At 41.2% G+C, this 12,971-nt stretch overlaps 1 protein-coding gene across 2 annotated transcripts; it reads right to left on the reverse strand.

Annotated features, from left to right (window-relative positions):
- Window positions 1–1,143: 1,143 nt before the first annotated feature.
- Window positions 1,144–12,155, reverse strand: LOC118370162 (eIF5-mimic protein 2-A-like). 2 transcript variants are annotated; one of them, XM_035755014.1, is made up of 12 exons: window positions 12,002–12,155; window positions 11,251–11,324; window positions 10,970–11,146; window positions 10,640–10,734; window positions 10,428–10,493; window positions 10,138–10,273; window positions 9,729–9,838; window positions 5,716–5,886; window positions 4,354–4,500; window positions 2,639–2,777; window positions 2,027–2,149; window positions 1,144–1,897 (listed from the first exon to the last, which is right to left on the reverse strand). In XM_035755014.1, exons 2-12 carry the CDS (start codon window positions 11,312–11,314, stop codon window positions 1,866–1,868), a joined length of 1,260 nt encoding a protein of 419 aa, XP_035610907.1. In that variant the 5' UTR covers window positions 11,315–11,324; window positions 12,002–12,155; the 3' UTR covers window positions 1,144–1,865. The 2 variants fall into 2 exon arrangements, with proteins under 2 accessions (XP_035610907.1, XP_035610908.1); XM_035755015.1 differs by lacking the exons at window positions 10,640–10,734; window positions 11,251–11,324; window positions 12,002–12,155 and having other exon boundaries at window positions 10,970–11,047.
- Window positions 12,156–12,971: the final 816 nt, after the last annotated feature.

A 12,971-nucleotide genomic window follows, 5' to 3' on the forward strand; every position in this document is an offset into this window, starting at 1 on the left:
TTTATATCAGCATCAAATCATTTCTACTTAACAAAGTACCTTACTGTAATAGATTTCCATTAAAATAGGGGGAAAAACTTTCTCAAGCAAGAATTTTGCTAGGACTGTCTGGGAGTGGTCTGAGTTGGAAGTTTGGAACTCTTATAGGTCATGGTGTATTAACTGCATGGTGATGTCACAATGGATAGTCAAAACTCCCACCTGTGCAAACCTGCTGAGCAGAAGGTCCTGTGTAGATTGTATTTTCAACCAGCAACTACCAGGAAATAACACTGATCAAATGTTGTCATACTTTTACAGTGTTAGTTTCATCAGTACAATATAATTTAAAAGACCGGAACAGAATTGACTGCACTGGACCTGCAACACCTTTCAGCTTAACACAATATTTTTATTTTATGCATCGATTTGGGTATATATTAAATTACTTCAAAATCATGCAAGATAAAAATACAATATTTTTATGAATTATCCAAAACAAATAACTTGTTGCACACGGATTGCAATACACTTTTACCTCAATGAAGATCTCTGAATGTATTAACCTAATAGAATTATAGGCCTACCTCCAAGTCTATTGTAATGTGTAGCATTGTTGTAAACATACTTGAATTTCTCATAACTTATGGAAGACAATTGTCCTCTGCAGATAAACAATGAGAAGCTGTTTAAGAAAAAAAATTGTATTTTTGTACAATTAGTTAAAAATATATATTATTTGACTTGTAAACACAATCATTAAACTACTTTCAAAATAATATTGGACTGATGACTTGAATGTGCATGTAAAAAGACCCTTAGGCCAAGTTTACACAGGCAGTCCAATTCTGATTTGTTCCACTAACTTGACCAATCAGATCAGCTCTTTTGTCCATAATTGGGCAAAAGATCAGAATTTTTCTTCCTGTGTTAACACAGCCTTAATAAATATATATATATATTTTTTTTTAATCTCCCAAGACCATTTACTGTGGCTTGTGTAGTACACTCATCAGGTTTACCCAGTAATAACATTAAGCTGTGTCTGAATTTGGGACCTCAGGTGGAGATGTATAAGTACAGCAGGCAGCCATGTTAAAGTATAGTAATTGATTGCATTGCGACACACCAGACAATTGTATACCATAAATAATCAAAACAATATGAATTAGTCCTTTTTATTTCTTTAAAAAAAGTCAATTGGTTTATTCAGATTAAAGAAAGTGGTAACCAGTATTAATTACTTAGCTGGCAATTCATCTTCCAGAGAGGATGTCAGTCAGGTCAAAAGGTGGTTATACCAAGATGAGTCACTGCACAACGTTCATTTGATCACCAATTCAACTGTTCATTACAGGTTTGTCCAAAAGGCCAAGGTAAGGAAAGGAGCTAACATGAGGATAGGGCTACCGGTGAATCCTTTGGCGAGAAGGCAATGACTTGTCATTTTAGGGTGCCTTTAAGTCACGTGGCAAGAAGGCGCACTACTGCAACATTAACAGATACAGCAGTATCGGGGATATCATGGTTTATCAGACTTTAGACTGGATGCAGCAACATCAATAGAGTTTCTTAATCATCAAGTAGAATGAAATACTAATAAAAAAGGGGGTTCATTTCTGCATCTTTCCAAACAAATCAACACATCATTTGTTCATTTTATGATTGAGGTTTTAATTCACAATATATGTGAACTACTAAGGGTAAGTTTCAAATCAAATCTAATAAGGAGTGTACTGTGGACATCACAGCTCTTGAATTAAATGTAAATGTTGAAGTTGGAGAGGGGTAAAATAGAAAAACAGGACTGGGAGAGACGAGCACTTCAGTAACATTCTACTGCTCCTACTGTGCCATTTAAAATGCACACCCGGAGGGTTGAGTTCTCAGTTCTCGTCCTCCTCCTCGGACTCAGACTCTGGAAGAGAGAAAAGAGTGGACTCAAATCAGAACATTTCAATTTAACACATGAATATTAAGAGAACATGTGTTTTTCCAAAAAGGTGAGTATTTACTATGAAAACGTGTTTAAAAAATATATTTTTACCTTCCTCTGCATGCTTCAGCCACTCAACAAATTTCTTCATCTGCTCGAGGAAAACACTCTTTCCTTTAGCAACGTGGGCCTCTGTGTACCACTTAAGAATGGCCTCTTCACTCAAAACATCCGCTGTGTTGGAAGAGGGGGCGAGAACAAGGAACATACAAATGTTAGGTCAAAGGTCACGAATTCCTTAAAGGTCACCTCTTTAAGGAATACCTAGGATAGGATAAAGTAATCCTTCTCTCACTCCCCCCTTAAGATTTAGATGCACTATTGTAAAGTGGCTGTTCCACTGGATGTCATAAGGTGAATGCACCAATTTGTAAGTCGCTCTGGATAAGAGCGTCTGCTAAATGACTTAAATGTTAAATGTAATGAAAGCCAGGGGACCAGGGTTCATTGGGGCACAGCATAAAGCCTCAAAGGATAACGAAAATGAATGTTTCTTATTAGATAAGTCTGGGGAAGTCTCTGTCCCCGTTTCAGTCCATTTTCTTCGGTACCTAATGAAAATTACATGTCACATGAGAGCCATTGTGCCCCCCCGCCCCACAGTCGGTCCGAAATGGCACCCTATTCCCTTTAGTGTGCAGTACTTTCAACCAGGTCCCACACCTTTGTAGAGGAGCACCACAATCTTCTGGAAGGCCTTCATGAAGTGGATGTTGTCATAGCAGTACTCCTGGATCTTCACCAGCAGAATGATCTCAGAGGCTCCCTGGGAGGTGAATGCCTTCAGGAGAGGACTGTATTGCTGTGGAGAAGAGAGAGTATGAAAGACACGGGGTTAGGGTACAGGAGGGTGAGACACTAGATGATCTCAGAGGCTCCTTGGGAGGTGAACACCTTCAGGAGAGGACTAATGCTGTGGTGGAGAGAGGACCAATAAGTTTCCATGTATCCAATCTTTAATTTACTAATAGGCAAGTCAAATAAGAACAGATTCTTAGTGGCAATGACAAGATGTCAGGGGCAAGCACAGCAGCAATATAAGCACATACATTTCCATTTTAGTCATTAACTTCTTGACGCACCTATCCCATTAGCGTAATTTTCATCAACACCCGCTGAATTGCAGTGCGACAAATTCAAATTAAATTACTAAACATATTTAATTTTCATGAAATCACAAGTGCAATATAGCAAAACACATTTTAGCTTGTTGCTAATCCACCTGGCATAAACGCATAACAAGCATTTATGTAAGAACATCTCTCTCAGTAGACAAAATACTACAAACGCCTAGCAGCCAAGTAGATTGGTCACAAGTCAGAAAAGCAATAGATTAAATCGCTTACCTTTGATGATCTTCAGATGTTTGCACTCACGAGACTCCCAGTTCCACAATAAATGTTCCTTTTGTTCCATAAAGATTATTTTTATATCCAAAACAACTCCATTTGTTTGGTGCGTTATGTTCAGAAATCCACAGGCTCGAGCGGTCACGACAGACAAAAATTCCAAATAGTATCCGTAATGTCCACAGAAACATGTCAAACGTTTTTTATAATAAATACTCAGGTTGGTTGTAAAATATATATAATCGATAATATATCAACCGGGACTGTCGCTTTTTCAATAGGAGAGACAATGGCTGCCCCACTCTGTTGCACAAGCAAAACTCTGCGAACACCCAGCTATCCACTGACGCGATGTTATCTTTCTCGCTCATTTTTCAAAATAAAAGCCTGAAACTATGTCTAAAGACTGTTGACACCTTGAGGAATCTGGTTGATATCCCTTTAAAATGGAGGCAAGGCATCCAATGGAACAGAGAGCTTTCAGAAAAAACAGCATTTCCTTGTTGGATTTTCGCCTACAATATCAGTTCTGTTATACTCACAGAATATTTGGACAGTTTTGGAAACTTTAGAGTGTTTATCCTAATCTGACAAGTATATGCATATTCTAGTTTCTGGGCCTGAGAAATAGGCGGTTTCAAATGCGTACGTTTTTTTTTGCCAAAAACTAAAATCCTGCCCCCTACACTCAAGTTAAACCAATGCTCTTGTCCAGAGCAATTAGGGTTAAGTGCCTTGCTTAAGGGCACATTAACAGTATTTTCACCTAGTTGGCTTGTGGATTTGACCCGGCGCCATTTTGGTTACTTACCCAACACTCTTAACCGCTATACAGGGGGGGCACACTACAATCTGGCCAATATTAGTACCACACCACCCTCTTCCAATACTATACAGTTCCAGAAAACACTAATCTGAAGTTAATTTAGCAGCAACTAATTTAACCTTCATCTAGGTTTGTCTCATTGAGAAATGTTTGGCAAGAGACCTGTTCAATAACGCAGAAGTCTACAGTTACAAAGCTTTTACCTTCAAGTGTTTGATAGATTGTTCGCAGACCAGCTCTTCCTTCTTGTTCCATTCCACACAGCTCATGACACTGGACCACACGATGCCGATCATCAGTTGTTCAGAGATGCTGGTCTTCTTCATCTCCTCCCTGACGTAGGCAATTATCTAAACAAAGCAGGGAACATGTCAATGAACAGCTATCAAGCGCTCATATATATAAAATATAAACGCAACATGTAAAGTGTAGGTCCAATGTGGGGAAAATTTTTTATGTATGCACAAAAGGTATTTTAATTTGTTTACTTCCCTGTAAGTGAGCATTTCTCATTTGCCAACATAATTCATCTACCCGACAGGTGTGGAATATCAAGACGCTGATTAAACAGTATGCTTATTAAACAGGTGCACCTTGTGCTGAGGACAAATGGCCACTAAAATGTGCAGTTGTCACAATACAATGTCACAGATGTTTCAAGTTGAGGGAGCGGGCAATTCCTCTGCTGACAAGAGGCACGACCAGCAGAGCGGTTGCCAAAGAATTGAGCATTCATTTCTCTACCATAAGCCATTTTAGAGAATTTTGCAGTACTTCTAGCCTCAAATGTAGACCATGTGTAACCACGCAAGCCCAAAACCTCCACAACCAGGTTCTTTGCCTGCGGGATCGGTAGAGACCAGCCACCCGGAACACTGATGAAACTGACGAGTGTCTATAATAAAGTCCTTTTGTGGAAGAAGCTCATTCCGATTGGCTGGGTCTGGCTTCCAAGTGGGTGGGCTGATGCCCTTTCAGGGCCATCCATAGCTGGGCCCCTGGTCATGTGAAATCCATAGATAAGCCTAAGATGTATTTCAATTTACTGATATCCTTATATGAACTGTACAGCGCATTCGGACCCCTCGACTTTTCCACTTTGTTACATTACAGCCTTATTCTAAAATAGTTTTTTTCAAACATCCCATAATGACAAAGCAAAAACGTTAAACCCTTTACTCAGTACTTTGTTGAAGCACCTTTGGTAGCGATTACAGCCTCTAGGCTTCTTGAGTATTACGCTACAATTGTTGCGTGCTAGGAATATGGGACCAAATAAATTGACTACTTTAATACACAAACTAATTTGTCCCAATACTTTTGGTCCTCTTAAATTTTTATTTTTTTTTTAAAGTGGGGACTATGCACAAAAAGTGGTGTAATTTCTAAATAGTTTGCCCGATTGATGAAAATACCCTCAAATGAAAGCTGACAGTCTGCACTTTAACCTGTCATTGTATCATTTCAAATACCAAGTTCTGTATGCAGTAGAGACAAAATATATCATGTGTCACTGTCCCAATACTTTGAGCCCACTGTATAAGAATAGAGTAGCCAGGCCTCACATCTTTGAAGTTGTCCCCGCGGGCAATCATCTCCTGGAGCTCTTTCTGCAGCTCCTTACGGGACCCGATGGCCTCCTGGTTCCTGGCAAAGTCCGACAGCTCCTTCAGTCCCGCGTCAGTGAAGTACTTAGAAAAATGCTCACAGCTCCGCTTGTTGGCGGGAAAGAGTTCCTATGACAGATAGATACAAGTAATTAGTTCCCATTCAATATTTATTTTGTTTTAAATCTACAGACCTATATAAAAACTCTTGGTGCTGGTTCAACAGACAATCTCCATTGAACATGCTTTTTAGATTACGACTAGTCTTGAAGGGATAGTTCACCCAAATAACAAAATTATACTTGCTTCCTTACCCCTATGGATAAGGTACAACAGAAATCCATGCTTTAGTATCCCTCGCACAATTTCAATATGCTAACATTTCAGCATTTATGAACAAATCCCATTAAAGTCATGGGACCGATTAGCATTTTTCGCACGTCTAAATCATTCAAAATTCTCAAATTGATTGCGAAGCTCAAAAGTCACTCAGAGGATTTGAAAGTGGTGTGAAATGTTAATATTGGTCCCATGACTAGTGGGATTTGTGCCACAAATGCTAAAAATGCTAACATATGGAAAGGGATACTAAAACAAAGCATGGATTGCTGTCATGCCTTGTCCATAGACTGCTTACAGCAGGTGTATCAAACTCATTTCCATGGCGGGCCTGGTGCCTGCTGGTTTTTCCTTGCAATTAAGGCCTAGACAAGCAGGTGAGGGGAGTGCCTTACTAATTAGTGGCCTGGAGTCAATCAAGTACAAGGGACGAGCGAAACACCGCAGACAATTAGTAGGACACGGGGCTTACAGGGTAAACTATGTTTACTTACAAGCCCTTAACCAACAACACAGTTAAGAAAATAACGTTTTTTTTAAAGTAAGAAATAACTAAAGAGCGAGCAGCAGTAAAATAACAATATCGAGGCTATATACAGGTGGTACCGGTACAGAGTCAGTGTGCGGGGGCACCGGTTATAGGTAATATGTACATGTAGATAGAGTTAAAGTGACTATGCATAGATGAGAGTAGCAGCAGCGTAGAGAGGGGGGAGACACACACACACACACAATGCAAATGGTCTGGGTAGTCATTCAATTAGATGTTCAAGAGTTATGGCTTGGGGGTAGAAGCTGTTTAAAAGCCTGGGTCGTACGCACAAGCCTCTGTAGTGCCTTGCAGTCGGAGGCCGGGCAGTTGCCATACCAGGAAGTGATGCAACCGTCAGGATGCTCGATGGTGCAGCTGTAGAACCTTTTGAGGACATGATGACCCATGCCAAATCTTTTCAGTCTCCTGAGGGGAAATAGGTTTTGTCATGTCCTCTTCACGACTGTTTTGGTGTACTTGGACCATGTTAGTTTGTTGGTGATATGGACACCCAAGGAACTTGAAGCTCTAAACCTGCTCCACTACAGCCCTGTCAATGAGAATGGGTGTGCTCGGTCCTCCTTTTGCTGTAGTCCACAATCATCTCCTTAGTCTTGATCATGCTGAGGGAGAAGTTATCCTTGCACCACACAGGCAGGTCTCGGACCTCCCTACAGGCTGTCTCGTCATTGTTCAGGCCTACCACTGTTCTGTCAATGGCAAACTTAATGGGTGTTGAGTCGTGCAATCATGAGTGAACAGGGAGTACAGGGGACTGAGCACGCACCCCTGAGGGGTCCCCGTGTTGAGGATCATTGTGGAGGATGTGTTGTTACCTAACCTTACCACCTGGGGCAACCCGTCAGGAAGTTCAGGATCCAGTGATGAGCTTTGAGGGTACTATGGTGTTGAACGCTGAGCTGTCGTCAATGAATTGCAATCTCACATTGTGTTCTTGGGCATAGGGACAATGGTGGTCTGCTTGAAAAATGTTGACTGACAGGGAGAGGTTGAAAATGTCAGTGAAGACTTGAGTTGGTCAGCGCAAGCTCAGAGTACACGTCCTGGTAATCAGCCCTGCGGCCTTGTGAATGTTGACCTGCGGAGAGCGTGATGACAGCGGAGAGCGTGATCACAGTCGTCCGCAACAGCTGATGCTCTCATGCATGTTTCAGTGTTTACTTGCCTCGAAGCGAGCATAGAAGTTATTTAGCTCATCTGATAGCTGCTCAGTGACACAAGCCTCTCAGCTGTGCTTCACTTTGTAGTCTGTAATAGTTTGCAAGCCCTGCCACATCCAACGAGCGTCAGAGTAGTACGATTTGATCTTAGTCCTGTATTGGTGCTTTGCCTGTTTGATGGTTCTGAGGGCATAGTGGTATTTCTTATAAGCTTCCGGGTTAGAGTCCCACTCCTTGAAAGCGGTAGCTCTACCCTTTAACCAGGTGCGGATGTTGCCTGTAATCCATGGCTTCTGGTTTGGGTATGTACTAGAGGTCGACCGATTAATTCGGGCTGATTTCAAGTTTTCACAACAATCGGAAATCTATTTTTGGGCGCAGATTTCAGATTATTAAAAAAAAAAACATTTTTTATACCTTTATTTAACTAGGCAAGTCAGTTAAGAACACATTCTTATTTTCAATGACGGCCTAGGAACGGTGGGTTGGTTAACTGCCTTGTTCAGGGGCAGAACGACAGATTTTCACCTTATCAGCTCAGGGGATCCAATCCTGCAACCGTACAGTTAACAAGTCCAACGCTCTAACCATTGCACTCCACGAGAAGCCTGCCTGTTACATGAATGCAGAATTTGACGTATTATGACATAACATTGAAGGTTGTGCAATGTAACAAAAACATTTAGACTTAAGAGATGCCACCCGTTAGATAAAATACCGAACGGTTCCGTATTTCACTGAAATAAACGTTTTGTTTTTTTCGATATATTTCCGGATTCAACCATATTAATGACCAACGGCTCGTATTTCTGTGTGTTATGTTATAATTAAGCCTGATTTGATAGAGCAGTCTGCAGCAGGCCCGTAATCATTTTGCCAGCAGCTCTTCGCAAGCACAGCGTTGTTTATGACTTCAAGCCTATCAGCCTGATGGCTGGTGTAACCAATGTGAAATGGCGAGCAAGTTAGCTGGGTGTACGCTAATACCGTTTCAAAAGTCACTCGCTTTTAGATTTGGAGTAGTTATTCCCCTTGCGCTGAAAGGGCCGCTGCTTTTGTGGAACGATGGGTAACGCTGCTTCGAGTGTGGCTGTTGTCGATGTGTTCCTGGATCGAGCCCAGGTAGGGGCGAGGAGAGGGACGGAAGCTATATTGTTACACTGGCAATTAATATGCTGATAGAAATGAAGTAAAACTGATTTAAGTTTCCCATGCATTAAAGTTCCCAGCCACTAGGAGCGCCACCTCTGGATGAGCGTTTTCCTGTTTATGGTGGTATACAGCTCATTGAGTGCGGTCTTAGTGCCGCATCGGTCTGTGGCATCTATGAAAAACACACATGAAAACTCTACGTAGCTCGTGTGGTCTACAGCTTATCATTAAATACTCTACCTCAGACGAGAAAAACCTTGAGACTTCCTTCCTACAAATATACATAGACCGTCTTACCAGAGGCTGCTGTTCTATCCTGCCGATAGAGTATAACCCGCCAGCTGTATGTTATTCATGTTGGTCATTCAGCCACGACGACATTACATCACCTCGGTGAAACATAAAATTACAGTTAATACATGCTTTTAGTTCGTCCCATTTATTTTCCAGCGATTGCCATCTGTGCTGTTAGCCAACATACAAAGGCAGATTAGCCACTCGTCGCCTAAGGCACCCCCAATCTCCTTCCGCAAAATCTTTGTCTCTTTCTCCTGTTGTGAACGATAGGGATGAGGGCCTGTTCGGGCGTCTGGAGTAAATCCCTCTCGTCCAACTCATTAAAAGAAAAATTCTATGTCCAATTCCAGGTGAGTAATCGCTGTTCTGATGTCCAGAAGCTAATTTCGGTCATAAGAGACGGTAGCTGAAACATTACGTACAAAAAAAAAAAAAAAAAAGAGGAAATGAGTAAGGAATTGTAGCTTTACCATCAGCCTGTTGTCCATGCTGACTTTGCGGAGAGCCACAGCAACAGCGTTGATATCCCTTTCATAGATCCAGGACTTGAACAGTTTCACAGCAAAGGCTGCAGATACTCCTGCAAAACAGTCATAAAGCAACAGTCAAAGCCGCAGGTACCCTGCAATGAACAGCACTCAAATCACTCATTTGTATGAACTAAAAAACATTTCAGAGACATTGGATTGATAAAAAAATAAGTTGTTTGACTGAATACTGTGTCCATTTCAGAGACCATTTAACAAAAATCCAGTGAAGAGGGTCATGTTCATTAGGGCTCACCGTAACCAAAACATTTGTGAAAATGAAAACAAGCAGCTCTTATTGGACAGGTAAAGATAATAAGGTAAAGATAGTGGTGGGCTGGCAGACACTCACCCTCTTTGACCACGTTCTCATTGAAGAGACTTCCAATGACAGCGGCTGATATATTTCCATTGGCCAACAGAATGCCAGTGAGCATGGCCAACTTGTTGCGTTCGGATTCGGTGAACCCTTTTAAAAACAGCAGCAACTGTGGAGTAGATAAAATAATGAGCCTGCAGGGTAAATGTTTCAGTTCTTTGTTGCGAAAATAAAATCCCATTCAAACAGCTCATGCAGGTTCCATTATGTGCAACTTCCATCAGTGACAACTGCCAAGCAGGAGTTCAAACCAACTGTCTCACCTTCTTGATCTCCTCCTCAAACCCTTTCTCCAGGTACTTGTAACGCCGGATCAGCTTGTTAAAAACCTACAGGTTCAAAACAAAGTAAGATATGAAATTGTGGTAAATTCATTATACAGCATTGATTAGCTGGGTAGAGCTTCTTGACAGATGTATATCTATAGTTGGATATAGATACTTTGCCCTAAGAAATTATTTCCACATCCTCTTACCTGAGCATATGCTTGCATCGTCTCAAGGTCCTCTTGTGCCGTGAAGAGGCAGAACTCTGTGCGGGTCAGGTCGTCCGATATACTACCTCCTGGGGCTGCAGACAGGTGAAGGGGGAGAAAGAAAGTGTCATGTGTGCTGATCTGGACAACAGTGGTTTACCAAACAGTATGGAATCTGACCAACACTACACTTCCTCTAAAACTCTCCATGAATCCCCTTTCCTTCTCAAAAAACACATTGTTGAAGGTCCGATGGGTGGGACTTTGGAAGGAGGCAAGGGATCCCTGAAAGTTACGGACTTTCAACACTACTTAAAGATCTGTACTCACCAAGCATTCCGCCAGCCACCAGGATGTCAAAGAGTGTCTCTGCATACCGGCGGTAGTCAAGCTTGGCGCCAGAGGCATCAAGGAATTTTGCAACAGCTTCCAAATCAGAGCCAGTTTGATTCAAGCCTTGTACGATACTTTCTTGAAACTGAGTAGGGTCAAATCTCTCCTTTTCATCTGTTGAAAAACATGCCAGAATTTCACTGCCGGTAGCATTTTGACATAGAAAGGTGAAACCAAAATAGTGGTCAATTGGTCGACAATGAAGATGCCCAACTTACCTCTTTTCCTCGTTTTGAAACGCTGGCCGGTTAGCGTTGGCTTTTGCTGCTTTTGATTATTCATAAAAGACACTCTGGATGAGAAAAGTTTAACATTAACGTCTGTGATTGAGCACTGTCAAGATAACTAAACATTAGCAGGCTATGTATAGCTAGTTGGAAACGTGCTCTGCCCACCAGTATTTACCTAAAGTTAGGCCCATGCGAGCCAGTCAAGACTAATGCTATGCCTTGTTCTGGATATCTTTTAGCAAGCCACACCTGGTCATTTGGATAACTAGCAAAGTTGACATTGTTTAATATTCATCGTGACAAAGCTTGGTTACAATCAAACTGTAGTTAGGTGAAGTTAGCTAGCCTGCTTAGTTGCCATCCAATATGGGAGGCTTTAGTGTGAGCACGGGGACCTTCCCCCATGCGCCTGTTCAGCCAGGCCTTGCTTGTTCGTGTGGCACCTGCGAACCTCCCACAGCAGCTAACGTTAGCATTACAGGAAATTGTAGCTTGTTAGCTAACAAGACTTGGACCAAAGGACGTCGATTTGGCAACTAGGTGTCTCTACAGTGGGTCGTTAATTAAAACATGCGTTTCAACGTGCCATATCTAACAAAGTCAGTTCTTCCGACATGACAGCTAACGTTGTTAGCCATTTAGTTGCCTGAAAAAGAACTCCAGCTAGCCCATGTTAGTTTAAACAGACACGTGTAGATTAAATTTCCTACCGAATGTGCAAAGTATGCAGGTTACCTACCGAAATGTATGCAGATAAAAAAACGGTGAGAGAAAGAACTAATTCAAAACACCCTATTTCAGTTCTATCGACCTAACAAAAATACTATTTCCGGAACCAACCAGTGACCGGATTTCCCAAGTACGCATGCGTGTTTAAATACGGCTCTATAGTGTATATGTAAATGTTTCTTTGTCATGATGTAACTTTCTTGATAATGTGTGTAAATTATGGTCAAGTTCAAGCCATGTGACATTGGTCAATTCCGAAGGTATTTTAACTGCCACAAATGATAGTTCAGAGCTTTTGAGCAAACATCAATGATGTCATCCCACCAAATTGCTGTGAATTGATTTTCGATGTCATTGTTTTAGATGCCATTCCCTCAGGTGTTGCTATGTTATTCAGGACCATGTCAAGACCTGACCCTCAGAGCCTACCTTCTATTGACCCTGTTGACTCATCAGTAGGAAAGATTTCTTTCTCTTTTGGTCCATTCAACAACAGAGCGATACGATCCTTGTTTCAGCAGGATGTTGTATCTATCTATACCTTATGTCATGCTTTATTGGAATGGATTTATTGATTATATCTGTTGGGAAAAAGTTTGGATGTTGCCACACACATACCTAATTGTTAACCAAATGAGGGAAGTTGCCTTTAAAATTATTCATAAATATTATCCTGCCAACCACTATATGAAGAAGTTTAAGGAAAACATCAACTCAAATTTCTCCTTTTGTAATGACCACCAAGAAACAGTGTTGCATCTTTGTTTGCATTGTATTCATGTAAGAAAACTGTGGCAAGACATCAGTAGATTTTACACTATTGTGGAGAGATGTACTGTTTGGATTCTTTACATACAATAGAAATAAGCTGAAACATTTTTAGGTAATTCATTTCATTATTCTTTTGGCCAAATTTCATATAAACAAATGTACATTTACAAACAGAAAACCACATTTTCGTACCCTACAAATAGAAATTG

Source organism: Oncorhynchus keta, chromosome 37 (genome assembly GCF_023373465.1).
Source record: "Oncorhynchus keta strain PuntledgeMale-10-30-2019 chromosome 37, Oket_V2, whole genome shotgun sequence".
Taxonomy (NCBI): Eukaryota; Metazoa; Chordata; class Actinopteri; order Salmoniformes; family Salmonidae; genus Oncorhynchus; species Oncorhynchus keta.